The sequence below is a fragment of the Triticum aestivum genome, chromosome 7A, assembly GCF_018294505.1.
Source record: "Triticum aestivum cultivar Chinese Spring chromosome 7A, IWGSC CS RefSeq v2.1, whole genome shotgun sequence".
NCBI classification, from domain to species: Eukaryota; Viridiplantae; Streptophyta; class Magnoliopsida; order Poales; family Poaceae; genus Triticum; species Triticum aestivum.
In genome coordinates this window covers 112,945,029-112,960,359 of record NC_057812.1, presented here as the reverse complement: position 1 = coordinate 112,960,359, position 15,331 = coordinate 112,945,029, and the positions used below count along the sequence as shown (strand labels likewise).

Sequence of the window (15,331 nt, the reverse complement as noted above, 5' to 3'; positions counted from 1 at the left end):
CGAGGAGGGCCGGTCCATGAACTGCATGGCGGAGTGGAAGCAACGGAAAAGGTTCAATTTATAAATTTCTTAAATTTGAGTCCATTGCTTGCAAGGCTTGTTCTTCAGATAACATTTCTCCAATTTGTGTAATTGAACCCAATGCATACCGTTGCGTGGACAAACCAAACAAAGTCCACCTTTTCTCTTTCTGTTTCCGTTATGAGCGCATTCTGATTTTGTTACCGTCCGTGTTACCAATTTCTGAACCAAACGTGTCCCAGATCAATACCCGCTCAATTGTGCTGATACTTGGCATAAATGTTCGGTTTGATGCTTGGCATAAATGTTCGGTTTGATGCTTGCAGTCGTAAAATACATAGGACCTGTTACATAACTCGGCACGCGTGTGCAATACAATAAGATGAGATTACTATGTCTATATCTGGATGGAGTACAATTTTTCTTTTTTGTGTGTGTGGGAGTACAAATTTTCTTTCTATGTGTGGGAATACAACAAGTACAGCTTGTCGAGAAGAAAGACCCGCGCGTTATTCATGCAAAAAATACCCAAAAAAAAAACAAAGGAGAAAGGAACATGCATGTGCAATATACAAACACCAATCGACGGCAAGGATTTCGGGCGTGCCCATGCATGCATGTGCATGTGCATGTACCTCCCTAGCTGGACGTCGGGAGCTAGGTGGAGTAGGCCAAATGCGTCTTTATGTCCGAGATCAAGAATCCGTTGAAGTTGGAGCCCGACGAGGCGGCGTAGGCGCCTATGCCGTCGAACACGAGCCAGTCCCCCATCTGCATCTCCGGCAGCTGGTACCCGCTCACCACCTTGTCGCGGGAGTCGCACGTCGGCCCGAACACCGTCGACGCGTACTTCTTCTCGCCGCCGGGCGGAAGCTGGGCGGCGAGCGGCCTGGGGCGCGGCACGTAGTCGCCCAGGATGGTGCAGCTGAGGGCGCCGTAGATGCCGTCGTCGATCCAGTACTGGCGCACCTCGCCGCGCGTGCGCCTGCCGATGACCCGCGCCGCGAGCGTGAATGCCGTCTCGGCGAAGTACTGCCCCGGCTCGCCGATCATCTCCACGCCGCACCCGCGCGGGAAGTACTGCGCGAGCGCGTCGCCGATGGCCTCCGCCGCCCCCTCGAACGTGGCGTCCGGCATGAATCCGCCGCCGATGTCGAGCACGCGCATGGGCGGCATGCCGAGCTGCGCGGCCGCGTCGAACGCCGCGCGAGCGGCCTCGATCGCGCCGCGGTACACGTCGACGCGGGACGTGCACGCCCCGACGTGGAACGCCACGCCGGCGACGCGGAGCCCCGCGCTCTGCGCGGCCCGCAGGAGCGGGACCACCTCGTCGGCGCGCGCGCCGTACTTGGTGCCGAGGTCGATCTTGGCGTCCGGGTTGTCGGGGCCCTTGATGCGGAGGAGGAGGTCGCAGCCCGGGTGGCAGCGCTTCACCTTGGCCACCTCGTCCTCGGTGTCGTAGGTGGCGAGGTTGACGCCCACCTCGGCCGCGTACCTGAGGTGCGCCTCGGGCTTGCACGGGTTCGCGTACACGATGCTCCCAGGCCCGACGACGCCGAGCGCGAGGACGGCCTCGATCTCGGCGCGGCTGGCGCAGTCGAATCCCGCGCCGAGAGTCGCCATCGCGCCCAGCATCGCCGGCTCGGGGTTGCACTTGACGGCGTAGTAGGGCCGCACGCCGTCCAGCGCGCGGCACCAGCCGCTGTACAGGTCGACGACCTTGGCGAGGTCAAAGACGAAGAAGGCGCCCTGCTCCTCGGTGCCAGCGATGGAGCGCACGACGCCGGCAACGGCGTCCTTCTCGCTGCCCTTGAACGCGCGCACCTTCCGGCCCTTCACACCGGGGGCCGCCAGCACCGCCTGCATTGCGCTGCCTCCGGCCATGTCTGTCCGGCCGCGATCTAGTGGTGGACACGAAGAGCCGAATCCTATTCCTAGCTAGCTCCCCGGCGAGGTGTGTGCGCGGCTTGGGTGGCTGGGATGAACTGAACTAGCTAGCTAGGCTCTTATATATAGTGCGTGCGTGCATGGTATGGCTGTGGAAATGCGACGCCGCGGCTGGCGTACGTGCGTCTGCGCGTGCTGCATAACGAGTTTTTTTTTTCAACCCGGCATAACCCCTTACTTGCATAACGAAAATACAACAGTTCAGACGACAACAAGAAAAATGTAGAAAGGGAAAAGCGAGTTCAAAGCATCACCGAGAAACCCACGGCAATGATGTAGTATGCCACAGTAATGGTACGTGACCTAGACATGTTTCGGTTTTCTTCATGAACAGTGCCTATTCTTTTAACTTGCACAAACTAGAGAATGTCCCAAGGTCAACTACTCCATGGGATATACACATGAACTCGATCAGAGATAGGAGTAACTGGCATTGAACTCTTTCTTGGCAATTTGAACGGCTAATAGTGGTGTTTGCCTCGCATATCAGACGGAAGATCTGGTTATAAATCGAGTTATGTGATGGTAAACTGTAGGCCTCGACGCTGGCCTATTTTGTCGCATGTTTGCCGTTTCAGAAGTCGATCGGGTGTTTGTTTTCTTCTAGCAGATCTATCATCACCTCCAACGGTAAGAAAATGTATGCCACCAAGGAGAGCGGTTGATCGGTGGTGCCCCTACCGTGGTCGAAGACACGACCGAGTACAAGATTGTGGCATGCACTACAAACATTACTGGCCCCCGCTGCCATAGATGATGGCCGTCTTTGCCTTCTTACTTCATATCAGGAGCCGCCGGCCATGACCTGACAACCCATGGTGCTTAGAAGGTACACCGAGACGAGAAGCTCGTGATTTTCATGCTCGGTCTACCTGATCAGCTCGTTGCCAGCTAGGCTCATGAAAACATTGAATTATGGGCGGACTAATAATAATATAATGTGTTGAGTTTCTCTTTAACCAAGCCCTACTTGCCAGACAGACCTGGAGGCTCTTAATCAATTCTAACAATCTATGTGCGCAGGTACTGGAAGCCAAATACTGTCCGAGGGGTGTCTTGAGGACACGATCTTCCCCGGGAATGCATCCCCCACTTGGCAGGCCATCCAGTATGGGCTTGAGCTCTTGATAAAGGGTCTAGTCTGGCGCGTGGGTGACGGATAAAGCATCAGGATCTGGCGGGACCGTTGGCTGCCCATGCAGCCGACTGGGCGCCCGATCATGCAGCAAGGAACATGCAGGATTCGACGAGTGCCAGAGCTCCTTGATGCGTCTGGTGCTTGGCGGCTGGACCTCCTACAACGCCACTTCCTACCGGCAGACGTGCATATCATGACCAGCATCCGCATGTCGACCCGCATCACCGACAACATGATCGCCTGGAGCCCGGAGAAGAATGGTATCTTTACCATTCGCTCCACCTACCGCCTTGCCATGGACGAGCGCGAACGTTCATCTGCGACAGCCACGAGCAGGGCACCAGATGGTCATCGCACCATCTGAAAGATCATATGGGGGTGCCCTGCTCCCCCTAAGGTACGTGTGTTTGCTTGGAGAGTTGTGTCCAACTCGCTTGCTACTTGGGTCAACAAATTTTCTCGCCATCTGGCGCTTACTAACATATGCCCCCTATGTGGTATGGAACGTGAGAACGGGTTCCATGTGTTCTACAGGTGCCCATTGGCTCATGAACCGTGGCATGTCATGGCCTTGGATTGGCCAATCCCGGAGGTGGACACTATATGCAACAATGGTTCAGAGTGGCTACTCTCCCTCCTTGAGCCGCTGTCAGAAACGGCGCGTATGGTTGTCCTTATGACCATGTGGAGAGCTTGGTATGTGCGGAATGAGATCACACATGATAAGGCGCCTCCCCCAACAAAAGCATCTCGCCGTTTCCTCCATGGGTACATCACCTCTCTGCTTTATATCCATCAACACCCTCATGGCGACTTGGAGAAAGGGAAAATGGTGGTGCATGATAGCCTCCCGGTTATACACACAAGGGAAGTGCCCAAGCCGGAGTTGCATTGAACCCCTCCTCCACCGGGGTGGGCTAGGCTCAATACAGATGGCAGCCATGTCCCTCCAACCGGAGAGGCAGGGGGTGGTATGATTCTTCGTGATGATAGAGACACCATCATCTATACTGCTTGTAGACAGCTCCTTACATGCGATAATGGCCTTGGGGCAGAGCTGGCTGCGTGCAGAGAGAGGGCCTGGAGCTTGCGCTTTACCGTACGAACCCGCCCATTATGGTTGAGCTCGACTGTGCCAAAGCGGCGTCTATGCTGCTAGCACGTACTGGAGATAGATCGCAGTACCGTATGCTCGTTGAGGAGATTCGAAGACTAGCACAAGATGCTCGTAGGGAGATTTTTTTTACTCTTATTAGTCATTCGCAGAATAAGGTTAGTCATGCGCTTGCCGCGTATGGACGTGCTACACCCCGCACTGCAGTTTGGCTGTGCTCGACTGCTTGGGGCTGGACTTTGTTGTAAACCTTTCGAAGGCTGATATGCCTCCTTAAGTAATGAAATCTCCTTTTACCCCGCAGAAAAAAATAATGTGTTGAGTTTCATGTCACTGGCTGTAAGACCTGGAATTATGGTCTGCAACTAATCTAACGTGGCTGTGAGAAATTTAAAACAGAAAATGCCGCCCGATGATCCCGCGGCTCACTCGTATCGTTTCCGTCAAAACCGAAAATTAAAATAAATAAAATGCAGACCTGAAAAAGAGGCCGGCAGGCCGGCATGGCCAAGGTACGTGCTTTCCCCGAATCATTTTCATCCCCATCGATACCAAATCATTGAGGACATGTACATGGCTGCGAGCTTCAATCGAGAATTATGCCACTTAGGGTGGGAGGATGGTCTGCACCTTGTATCTAGCTGCCCTTTCACGGCTGGTATTTGGGGCTATTGCCTGGTGATATATAATTTTCCATTCAACCTCTTACCTATTGCTCATACTGGCTCTATATTGGACTGGTGGTTAAAGGCTCTGGATCGTACAGGCAGGAAAAAGGACCTATCATCACTTATAATGACGGTGTCCTGGCAGGTTTGGAAAGAAAGAAACAGCCGCATATTCAACAACAAGGCAAACCACTTCCTGAAGGTCGCTGAGAACATTATCAATGAGCTGAATTCTTGGAGAATCGCTGGATTCAAAGGAGCACAATGGACAGGCGCGAGATAATTTCTTTCTTTCTTTCTTTCTTTTTCTAGTGTACATTTGTATAGCTTTTCCTTCCCCTTTCTGGCCTTCAGCCGTCCTGAACCTTGACCTGTATTTCTTGGGGTGTCTCATCCTATCTTAATGAATGAAATCAGCACAATGCTGTTTTTCGTCAAAAAAAAAAAAAAAGAATTATGCGTTATGGAACGAAGTGGTGTCTTGATGGGTCGGTCCTTCGCTTGGACGCTTGGTGGAGTTATACCGACGCCCACTCCTCCCATGTTTCCGATTCTCTCCTTGGACACTCCTCTCCTTAAATAAATAGAAATGGAAAATGAGGTAGTACTACCTCTCTGTCGTCCTGGGTTATTGATCCTTATTGTAATCTGTGCCAAATTTTGATCATAAATTTAACTAACAAAATATTCATGCATGTCATAAAAATTATATCATTCAAAACTATGTTTAAATACGAATTCAACGGTATAACTTTTTTTAATATGCACTAACATTTTATCAGTTAAATCTTTGATCAAAATTTAGCACAAATTATAAAGGGAATAATAAACCAGGATGGAGGTAGTACTAGTAGTACACATCAACGGTGGGATGATTCTCCAAGAAATCAATTGAACTTAAAATTGTGGAGCCAACAAATCAACCGCATTGAGATGCGTGTCTAACTAATCAATTACCTTTGGAAATTTGTAGCCAAGAAATGAATGAGTAATTCAACTACAGGAGGAGGTAGGCTGCCATGTGAAGCTCTCTTTCAGGCCAAGCCAAGGATCATAGCCTCATGGTGTTGCTTTTGTAGATTTTTCTTCTTCAGTTTAGAGTATGATTTTGCCTTCAAGGCTTGAATAAGTTTGAGTGCAAATTAAAACTCAAAAATAATAAATTGAGCTGACCGATCATAGCCTCACGGTGTTGCTTTTGTAGATTTTTCTTCTTCAGTTTAGAGTATGATTTTGCCTTCAAGGCTTGAATAAGTTTGAGTGCAAATTAAAACTCAAAAATGATAAATTGAGCTGACCGATTAATGATTATTATGGTTTCATTCAAACTCACAATTGATAAAACATTTTTTATTGTAGAATTGTTTTTATTTATTATAGAATTGTTGTAAAACTGAACTTATTGATAAGTCCTTTTCGTAAATTATGTACTTATTGATAATTTCTAGGGCCGAGACAGAATATGAGTTGTAAAATTAAACTTATTAATACATTCTTTTGATAAATTATAATAGTATGCAGTGGCGGAGCTAGACAAAATCTATTCATGGATGGGCAAAGACAAAATATGAGTGTTGGGTGTGGAGCGGGGAGGCTAAAAAAATCATATCTAAGCCTTCCCATAAGTCTTCATTAAGAATGTGTTTGGTTCATGGATATGTTAGGATGGTTGTGTGGGGTATCCCCAACCACCTAGCTAGGTATAGCCTCTTTTTTTATTTGGTTGGGTAGGATGATAAATGGTTGGAGATAGCCATGAATGTGTTTGGTTTGATGGATGAGTAATGGATAAAAAATATGATGAGTTTTTCTTATTGAGGTGGTGAGATTAAATTGCAACTTTTGCAACGGTGCAATTTTTTAACCGAACAAAGGTTAAAACAATGGCATGATCTAGATTAAAACATTGCTTGGTCCTTAGACGGATTTGTATTTGCAATATAGCGGTGCACATAATAATTAAAAAATTGTCACAGCATAGCATTGAGAGTTTGAGGCACGCTGTGTTTGCAATCACCATCGACATTGCGGGTGCTTGTCAGTTTGCACTCGTCGCCATTAGCCCCAAACTACCATTTCAACAAACACCCTGTGAGCACCATGTAGTAGACAACCAAGCCTAGTGTCGTGTCCCCCGACAACACAGCTCTAAATGACACAGTCAGAAAGGTGCCCAGCAGTAGTGGACTGCGTCCTCCCGGTGGCAGCTCATTATGCCCTGACGATACTCACCTCTACCAAGTTTGTGACATGCGACATTTTTTGTGTGTGAATGGGGCGTGCCAGGCAGAAGTCATATACGAGGAGAGAGCATGTGAGGCTGGATTATATGTCTAGAGGCAGGCACATCGTACGATTGGGGAGGGGACTGATCTGGGTTGGCGCCGGTCGACCAACACCTTGCACTGCCCAAACAAAAAAGGAAATTTATCTCTACTCCTAATGGAGCAGTTGGTAGTTTCCGCCGGTCAATTTTTGTCCCACCACTTTCATCCGTTTTTTTTTCATCGGTTAACCTTCGCCCACCTCCCACCACCCCGTGCAAAACCAAAAAAAAAACATACGCCACCATCCGTCTCTCGATCCACCCGATGCGGCCGCCCTATCTCCCTCGTCTAGCGATGCAACGCCGCCCCAATCTCCCCGCTCCGCCGCCGCCGCCCCCCGCCTTCCACTATCACCCGCTCAGCCACCTCCACCCTCCTCTACATCGCCGGAGGAACGGGCACACCTGGCGCGCCGCCTCGAGGCCGCGCTCGAGCAGGTGAGGAGGGAGTCGGTGCGGCAGGGCGCGGCCCTGGACGAGCTGAGGCGGCGGGCGCGCGCGGACGAGCTCCTCGTCGCCAGGCGGAGGGCCACCGAGGGCGTCGAGCGCCGCAAGGAGCAGATGCAGGCGCAGATCAAGCGGGTGCTGCCGCTCTCCAGGGCCCTCGCCGCCGCGCACCGGCAAGTGCAGGTACCTGCCTGCCCGCCCGTTTCTTCCTCTCAACGCGAGACTGGAATGCTTTGGCTATTGTGGCTGCCTGCGTTTGGTCCAATAGCATCTGTCAATAGCAAGGTCTGTACTCTGTACTGATACATTATGTAGCAACACTCTGTTTGTGCACTATCCTGTTCATGATGTTTGCTTCATGATATAACAGCAATTTTACTTCATCTTACTCTGTATACTTATGTCCTCTCTTTAGTTATACTTCTCTCGGGCTGACAAATTTCAATGCAGGCAGGGGTCTGGAAGTGCATGCCGCAGTATATACGGTGGATTTGTGAAATGGTGTATGGGAAAAGTAAGTTTTCTCTTGGTTAAGGCAGAGAAATTGAATTGGTTAATATGCATGTTTTTCTATTGTAAAACGATTGAGTTTGACCCTATACTTGTAGAATGATGATGGAAGTGACAGTATGGCAGTACAGCTTGTTGACGAATCGCATTGGGATGATCTTGTTATAATCATAGCAGTGGTATGTCAATGTGATCTCTGTTGTATAACAGATATTGCTCATCGAGTCATGGTTCCATTAACACCAATCCTTAACTATATAGTGACACCGTTTTACCATTTTTATCCCAACATCTTTCTCTTATTATGTTGCTTTGTGGAATTAGGTCAGTTCAAAGCAGAAGGAAACCAGTAGCACCAGTGGGATGCGGGACACTATTGAAACAAGCCCCCTCTTGCAGTACAGGGCCCAGGTGATTGCATTTTCATCTTTAACTTGTTTTTGGCACATATAGTACAATTTTTTTTACGAATCATCAAGGAAACAAAATACCCTCCTCTTGTGTGGACCCTCAAGTTTTGTTGTTTCAATTTTTTAAAAGTCTTTTGGCCATTTATCTCTTTAGCTGCAGCTTACTGTTTCTTGCTCTCACTCTGCACTGCACTACTTTTTCTTGTATTCCACACTGTAGTGCCAAGTCGCATATTGAAAATGGAGGAGGCCATCAAGAATTGTGATTCTGAATCCTTTGCTAGGTTAACTTGTGCAGATAGCAACCAGTTTCATGTTGTATGTTTGGACACGAGTCCTCCCATGTTCTACATGAATGATACGCCACACAGGTAGTTTTTTGGCAGTCCTGATTTTGAGGTTCTGTTAGTACTGAAATCCCAGAGTTGAGGATCGCTCTTTCAACCAACTGCAGGATAATTAGCCTTGTGGAGAAGTGGAACCACTCGGAAGGAACCCCACATGTATATTCTGTTCCTGTTTAACACTTGCTACCTTGTTTTAAATTCTTCTGACCTGCGTCAGTGCTGCATATAGGGTTCTAAAATAAGGTTGGTTAAGCTTTGTTATGATATGCCGGTACAATAAGTTTTCACTGCACTGGATATAACATATTTAACTAGCATCACACAATGAAGTAATTTAACTTAATTTAAAAGAGCAACAAAATTATTGCCCTCTTTCTGAAAAAGGTCCAGAAAATACGAGTTTAAGCTTCCAATCCTTTGGTTTTTAGGGAACATATAGTTCAGTTTGAAGAGTTCATGATGAAAACATATTCCCGCAGCCACTGCCTCCTCGATCTACGCTAGCCTGCAGCAGCAAGGTCAGCCCCCACACTCTGCATTTTTTTCTTCAGGTCTTGGCACAGGAAACTGAAAAGGAGATGCTCTTAAAGTCACCACATTTAGGAAAACGTAACAAGTCTTCTTTTGCCCCCCCCCCCCCCCCCCCCCCCCCCACACACACATGCAGCTTGTTGCCACACTGGCCAACTCCTACCAAGGTATGTCCGAGGGTCGCTTGGGACTTGGGAGGTGCAGAGTGGTGAATTAGTGCATCGGGTCCCTCAGGAAGGTGTTGCGGTCAGTGGAGAGGTGGGAAGATTTGGTTGTTCCAAATGCACATATAATTTAATAAGCATATATACATCCCATGTATATGCAGCCTACAAAATATATGCATCGAAGTATCCATCTCTGCAGTTTTTAGGTTTTTCTTTTTTCTTGGTACCTTAGGCTCACATGGGTAGGAATAGGATATAAGCAAAGAGTAGCACGTTGGTTCAGGATTCATTTCTCCATCCAGTGATATTTATCATGTTGGTTCTGGAATTTGCTTTGATGCGTAAAGTCCAGGATTATTTTCTCCACCCTGTTTATTAATTCTGGGAGCATCTTACATATTTTATAAAATAAGGCATGTGCAATCATCAGTCTGTTTTTGTTTTCCCTAGGAAGGGCATTGTAACTATATCATGGTCAGAACATCGACCCTGTTAGTAATTTGGTTTAAAGAGTTTTGCATCTGTACACCTCTTAAATGTTTGCACGAATCTTGAAGTTACTAAGGGTACCAGATAACAGGTCCTGGTTCTACAAAGAACTCCTTCGTATGTGTGACCGCAAACTCTTCTTTTTCCAGTATATAATGTTCATAACATAAACTCATGCTTGCTGAATTTGATAGGTGAAATGTGGAGTAAGAGGAGACACCAGACCAAGATGCAATGAATATTTTGCTTCGTGGTGATTGGGCAGATGACTATCAACACCAACTGCAGCATCGTCCATCTTGCGAGCATACCACCAAGCTGCGCAGGTATGGAAATGCCATGTTGTGTTTTTTGTGAATAACACCTTTTTATCTTCATCTTGATAAGTCACTGCATTTTGTGTTTTTTGCACGGTGGTTCAGTATGAGAGATAGAATAGTTAGTGTAGGAAACTTATGTACGAGGGGCTCAGATTCAGTTAGTTTTTATGTGAGAGTGCATATGGTGTTGTTGCTACGAGTCTGCTGGTCAGTAACTTCCAGTTGGCTTCATCTACAGGGTTAAGGAGGATTTCACCAAGAAATAAAAACGGAGAAGAGGCCATAAGTGCTACTACCAATAGCCTCAAACAAGAAAATGGATACTTTCCGTGATATCTGTGCAATATTTCAAAAGTTTTAGCAAGTGTCTAATCATATAACGTGAATAACAAATTACTATTAGTATGAGCAGTGTGCATGGTTCAGAAAAGAGTAAACAATGTGAGTTACTATTCTATACAGTGGATATCTTCTTTTTCCAGGCCTAAGCTTAAAGAACAAGTGAGGTATTGTGACCAACACCCTGAGGAGATTGACACACTTGTAGAAGTGAAGGCTCAGTTTTCAGAGGCGAAGAAATGCCACAAAACTTCAAGAAGGTGCGTGTCTATTGTACTTTCAGTCTGATAGTGACTGATTCCTATGGGGTTATTTCCGAAACTTTGTCCTGTTTGCTTATTTCCGTACAAGTTGTAATCTAACCTTGAACTGCTTATCAATAGCTGAGCTTCAGTTAAAACTACTACAAAAACGTAAGAAAACTCTTAATATTGTTGCTCGATTTTGCAACTTCCATCTCAGCTAAGCTCGTCAGACCCACTTAGAGTATGTGAACTTCTCCTGTTTGTGCATCGGTGATTGGCATCACCGACAACAGTTTTCTACTACAGATCTTGATCTAGCTGAAGCAGGGAGCAATGCCTAGCTGTAGATGTTGGCCCTTCTTTATGAAGATAAGTTTAGCCTTTAGGCAAAGCAAAAGTTAAAAAATTAGTGCAATTTCTCGATTGTTTTATTCTGCGTTCTTATTCTGGTACAATTTCAGAAAATTAGTACCCATTATCTTTTAAAGGGGAGATTCATAACCAACCCAAATTAGTGCCCCTTCAAAGTCACTTGGCTTTTTCTTCACGTGGATGGCGGAGGCGGCGGCAATTACTCGAGGCGGCTGGGGCACCTCGGGCTGGGGGCTTTGCGCTGAGTCCAGGGCAGCTCCCTGGCCGGGCGGTGGCAACCGACAACCCCATGGCTGGTGGTGCTGGCGATGGTGTGCATGGTGGCGGCCGCGGATCTGGATCCCATCCAGATCCGTCGTTGATTCTTCACGTGGATGGTCGGTAGCGCGATGAGGGCCCCGGTGAAGGGATGGAGGGTCTCCGGCGGAGTTCCGGCGGCAACATACGTCTTTATGGCAAAGCTCCGCACGGTTCTAGCCAGCCGCGAGATCGGGACGACACGGCTTCCGGTGAAAACCGCGTCTGACTGCGGTCTTGGCGGACGATGGCGGTGTCTCTGATGTCGTTTCCTTCTCAAGGCCTTGTCGTTGCAGGTCACGTGAACTCGATCGGGATGTTCTGGGGGAAACCCTAGATCTGGGTCTACCGGATCGGACAATGACGGCGCCTTCGGTGTCGTTCTCCCTCCTGGGAGCATTGCTTTGGATCAAGTGTTGGCTAGAGGGGACAAGAGGGGGAACGGTGTTACATCTACTGCAAGGCGCCACGGAGTTCCGACGACGGGCGCGTGTGGATGGATATGTGCAGGATGGTGGCGTTGTCTAACGCCGTGGTGGCATTGACGATAGGCCTGGCAAGGTGGATGCGTCAGTACCTGCTCTGGAGATGGATCGACATCGACAGAAGACGGCGGCGGCTGCAAGCTGAGATCGTTAATACGGATGTTAATTATGTCGAGATTGCTTGCAGGTCAGCGGCGTCAGGTCTGGAGATGCGGATGCCCCTACATAGCGTGGCGCCAGTGGCACGTCGGGGATCCTTCATCACCCAAGGTAAACCTACGCTTGACTTCCTTCCTTATTCCCCTCATGTTCCGATGTTTGTTAGCTACCATTAGATTGGATCTTGGTTCTCTATGTGAATGGTTGTACATAGTAAATTTTGGTGATCTATTTTGGACTAATGAGGTTTCTAGGGTCAATTAGTATGGCACAAACTGTGTTGGTCTTGAACGTATGTATGCTTTCTCAAATTGTATTGATTCCCTTCCAGGAACAAACGCAATCGGCACTACTACATTACTGCAGTCTGCACATGCTGTGTTGAGGGGATTGGAGGAATTGGTAGCACGCCATAAAATTTTGCTTACCTTCTCTAAAATCATGCTTGTTTCATTCATTGCTTCACATCACCAAGTTATTGGTGCGATTGAGGTATGCATCTTTTTTTAGATAATAGAAGGCATGTATCTGAACTTCTAAAGAAACACGCTATGTGAGTTAACTATGTACTATATTTGACGAATCGTCGTGTAAGCTTTGTAGTTCAGAAAAATATCTTGTTTCTTACTCCCTCTGTCCCAAAATTCTTGTCTTACATTTGTCTAGATACTGATGTATCTAATACTAAAATATGACTTGATACATTCGTATTTAACAAATCTAAGACATCATGTGGTCAGCAGAATGGAGAAGCAAAAGAGAACATCTATCATTTAGTTCAGTAATATCATATTTTAGGCGTTGTCATTTTATGCGTGTTCAGAAAGTTCCCATATTAAATTTATCATTTCATAAATATACTATGACTCTGAAGTTTGTTTATTTTATATTATTCTTGCCCTAATTCCATCACATCATTAACAAGCTCATTGCTTCTAAGAAGTGCACCCATGTAACAAGCTTCTATAACTTGTATTTTTTTGGTACAGTCCAAGCTTGTTTGCACTACTGGATGCCGCTCCATTTAACTCCATGTGCTGTTTGGTAAAAACCGATTCACGTTTTACATCCAAAAGTTGTATTCTTTGACTCTACAAAATGCACGCCAATAATTCTTCATGCATTTTGTTTTATAGGTCACACTACCATATTATATATTGGAAATATTCAATAACATAGGATTTCTTTTTTACTTTATACTTACACAGATGTGCAAGAGAAAAGGTTTGCGTATGGTTCAATGCAACTAGAACAGGCTGGTGGGGGAGGGGGGTGGGGGTCGATTTATGTTCGAGAAGAAACTTTGGGTTCTCCTTTTATGATTGTACTTTTTATTTCGGAATAGGATATTCGAAAGTAGAAATATCTTATGAAAGATCTTGATGGGTAGACAACAAATATACAGGATAAGCATGTGTGGTAATGTTGGATCAATGAACGACAATTTCGGTTTCAGTTTGATTTACGCCTATGTATCATCATACCCTTACTTTTTAAAAACATAAGTTCAAAATTATATTTATATGATTTTGGGTGGGTAGGGGGGGGGGTTAATATTTGCCGGTCTATGCCTACCAGAAGAGCGTCATGTTACTAACAGAAGAGTGCCATGTTACTTTGTATCCTGTCATTTCAAGTCCTTGGAAATTCTAAATCATGTTCTAATGTTGGAAATGTTGTTTTTTCTTTTGCAGATTTTATAGGGGTAGAGAGTTTGTGCGAAAGTGCAGGGGTGCCGGTGGTACAGGTTGAATTGAACCCATGGAAGATTTCAACTCATAATCTTTGCTGTCAATCGTACACAAAAGTTCCTAATTTTTTTAACCTGTCTTGGAAGTAAATTGCCATTTCTTTTTTAGATTGACTCATGGTAATACTAGCATGTACACACATGAATGCACGTCTGAACATTTTGATGTGATTTTGTAGATAAGAAATTACAAAGATATAAACGAACCAACCTTCTTTGTAATTATGTATTTTACTCCTTATAATTGCCAGCAAGGACTAGCTATTTATCATATTTTCATCTAAAAGAGAACCCTGGCGTGTCACAACATCTACGACACAGTGTGGAGCAATGCAATGTCACAATGGCATTGGAGGCAATGGACTATTTTAACTCAGTGTTATAAATATGAAAGGAAACAAAGGAAGACGACAACACATATTAGGACCATGGTATGTGTATAATATATTTCTAGAAATGCATAACCAATATGTTGATATGTCTAGACACTTGTCACTATTGTCAAATGTATGTGATAGTGAGAGAATATTAACGTAAGGTGTTTAATGTACTATCATCCATGGATAGAAAGGATATGAACCATGACAAAGAAGAGCAATCACTATGTGATAGCAATATCGGAGATGAGGTCGTAGGGTTCGCTGAAAATAGGATGCTGGAAGGGAGAATGAAGATGATGTCATGTCTTCTTGCGGCTTTGACTGAGGAGTAAATAGAATGAAGATGGTGTCAATGTCTTGATGCGGTTTTGAGCGAGGAGTAAATAGAAAGAAACAGAGAGAAGAGAATGATTGTCTTATGTATTCCCACAATTTTTCTCACAATTCTGATATGTATCTAGAATTACATTATCTATGTATGTAGAAAAGCCGAGGGTTTTGCATCTTGGTGAACAAGATAAAAGATGACCACAACTTATGCCTTTGTGCTTATCTATATTTCTCTTGTGCCCGTAGCAGCGCACGGACATTCTACTAGTTGTAGATAAGGGACCAACACCCAGTTTTAGCCACATCATTTCCTATTCAAAAAGATGTAATGCTCCGAACAAAGCTCAGATTCTCTCCTGGCCTCTATTAAAGGGCCAGAAGCCCAATGCCATCGTATTCCTAAGGTAGTCTTCCATTTCCTTTATATTTGACATGTCATTTTTTTAAAATCAATTTAATCACTATCTTATTCACAGATCACAAGTTTCTTGTGGCCGCACATATATAAGTGGCACTTGCCAGCGAAAAACCCATGAGCT

At 46.0% G+C, this 15,331-nt stretch overlaps 2 protein-coding genes across 2 annotated transcripts; one reads left to right on the top strand and one right to left on the bottom strand.

Annotated features, from left to right (window-relative positions):
- Positions 1-558: 558 nt before the first annotated feature.
- Positions 559-1,986, bottom strand: LOC123154015 (ornithine decarboxylase-like). Its single transcript, XM_044572834.1, has one exon. It carries the CDS (start codon positions 1,903-1,905, stop codon positions 679-681), a length of 1,227 nt encoding a protein of 408 aa, XP_044428769.1. The 5' UTR covers positions 1,906-1,986; the 3' UTR covers positions 559-678.
- A 5,445-nt stretch (positions 1,987-7,431) lies between these two features.
- Positions 7,432-14,353, top strand: LOC123148098 (diphosphomevalonate decarboxylase MVD1, peroxisomal). The gene is made up of 8 exons (XM_044567453.1): positions 7,432-7,946; positions 8,116-8,175; positions 8,270-8,350; positions 8,496-8,582; positions 10,310-10,441; positions 10,674-12,443; positions 12,664-13,376; positions 14,027-14,353. Exons 1-5 carry the CDS (start codon positions 7,776-7,778, stop codon positions 10,370-10,372), a joined length of 462 nt encoding a protein of 153 aa, XP_044423388.1. The 5' UTR covers positions 7,432-7,775; the 3' UTR covers positions 10,373-10,441; positions 10,674-12,443; positions 12,664-13,376; positions 14,027-14,353.
- The last annotated feature ends 978 nt before the right edge of the window (positions 14,354-15,331 follow it).

Coding starts and splice junctions, on each gene's coding strand:
- LOC123154015 (XM_044572834.1), bottom strand. CDS start 1,905: ATGGCCGGAGGCAGCGCAATGCAGGCGGTGCTGGCGGCCCCCGGTGTG.
- LOC123148098 (XM_044567453.1), top strand. CDS start 7,776: ATGCAGGCGCAGATCAAGCGGGTGCTGCCGCTCTCCAGGGCCCTCGCC. Junction 7,947..8,115: donor TAGCATCTGTCAATAGCAAG/GTCTGTACTCTG, acceptor CAATGCAGGCAG/GGGTCTGGAAGTGCATGCCG. Junction 8,176..8,269: donor TGAAATGGTGTATGGGAAAA/GTAAGTTTTCTC, acceptor CTATACTTGTAG/AATGATGATGGAAGTGACAG.